Source organism: Nanorana parkeri, unplaced genomic scaffold, assembly GCF_000935625.1.
Source record: "Nanorana parkeri isolate BGI_ZX_2015 unplaced genomic scaffold, ASM93562v1 scaffold119, whole genome shotgun sequence".
Taxonomy (NCBI): Eukaryota; Metazoa; Chordata; class Amphibia; order Anura; family Dicroglossidae; genus Nanorana; species Nanorana parkeri.
In genome coordinates this window covers 1,218,532-1,220,151 of record NW_017306387.1, presented here as the reverse complement: position 1 = coordinate 1,220,151, position 1,620 = coordinate 1,218,532, and the positions used below count along the sequence as shown (strand labels likewise).

The 1,620-nt window shown below is 44.0% G+C and overlaps 1 protein-coding gene across 1 annotated transcript in view; it reads right to left on the bottom strand.

Moving 5' to 3' along the window:
• WBP1L (WW domain binding protein 1-like) overlaps positions 1 to 549 on the bottom strand; it is a 72,809-nt gene extending 72,260 nt beyond the window's left edge. The window contains exon 1 of the mRNA XM_018553425.1: positions 348 to 549. Coding sequence (XP_018408927.1) covers positions 348 to 413 — 66 coding nt within the window. The 5' untranslated portion in view covers positions 414 to 549. The remainder of the gene's footprint in view (positions 1 to 347) is intronic.
• Positions 550 to 1,620: the final 1,071 nt, after the last annotated feature.

Below are 1,620 nucleotides of genomic sequence, written 5' to 3'. Positions count from 1 at the left end.
CCTTGCTGCATCAATTCATACAACAATATGACAACTTACATGATACAGGAAAGATGATACATTGTAACATTTGCATAATGTAAACAAAATCCACACAGAGCTTATTTGTCAACAGTCTGCATACACAACAAGCCAGTTCCAATAACATCATAGACCCCAAAAGCATAACAAAGATACAGTACAAGCTGCCCTCAAATGGACATCAGAGCAAACATGCCTGGACAGAGGGGACACAGATCACCATGGCATGGCAGCCAGGCTGGAAGCAGAGTGACATTTGCAGTGCTGTCCCCCATCTCCAGGCTCTGTACAGGAATGTGTCACTCTCTGGTCACAACAGCCCTTACCTGGGACTCCATACTGCCTGACGTGCTGCTGGGGACAGCCTGAGACAGCAGGACGGACATACTCATGTGCCGATCCCTTGTCCCCAATCCTTCCTGTACGTGCAGCAACACAACAGCAAACACAGCCCCTGCAGCTGTGCACAGGCAACCGAGGCCACCTAACTTGTACTTGCACTGAGCTAGGCATACACGGCCACGCCTACATCTGTCCAGACGGAGGAGCCGATTGGACGGTAGCGAGGGGCTGTAGTTTAAAGCTAACAAAGAAACAGACACTGATTGAGCGGTGCCGGCACAGGAAGCCGCAGCTGATTGGAGGACGCTTGTCTGACTCTGGCGGCCATATTGAGTGGGGCACCTCAGATAAATAACGTGCTGGATTTGTCTTATCCTAGTTGAATATAATACTTTATTGCTGTCTGGAGTGTATTCCTACTACAGCTACTGCTTGTGTTGTATTTTAAGTCATAATTGAATGCATGTTTCTAACAGTCAGAACATACTTTTTCACTTATTATGGGCTGTAATATAGTATATTATTATTTTTCAATAAATTAGACTAAAGTGTATCTAAAGCCAAAGCTTTTTCATTTTGTATTGAGTAGGGAGTGTTTAACCTCTTGCTCCCACCTCTCGCTTGCCCTTTAACTGGACCCTAACATGGGCAGGCACAGTTCTGACCACTGTAATTGGCTTTCACAGCAGTCACATGATCAGGAATCCGTCCTGTGCAGAGCTGTCAGTGACAACTCAGTCAGTGTGCTTGGACCTTGGAGTAAGGTGCCTTTCAACACACAACAGCAGAGTCCAGTGGATGCATATATGCTACATATGAAATAACTTGTAATTAAATTGCACACAAAAGCATCCAAAGACTCTTAAAGGCAACGTGGTTCGTAACATGGGGGAATGTAGTGACTTAGAAACCACAGATACAAGTAATCTAATGCAAGATTGTGTGCAATGTATAACCGTGCAAACATTTATCACAGATGGTCCCCTATGTGTCCAACCCAATTTTCTTGGACAGTAAAGGGTCTATTCACTAAAGATTGAAGAGTTTGGAGAAGTGAACAATCTAGGACAACATAACTGAACTGGAAAGAGTTGGAGAATGTTTCCAAATCAGCTATTATGCCCGAGGTTGTTCACTTCTCCTGCCTTCTCCAAACTCTTCACCCTTTTGTGAATAGACCCCTAAATAAGGTGAATGAAACTGACAATTTTTGATAGTTAAAGATGGCAATAATAAGGTGACATATACTGGAGAGCT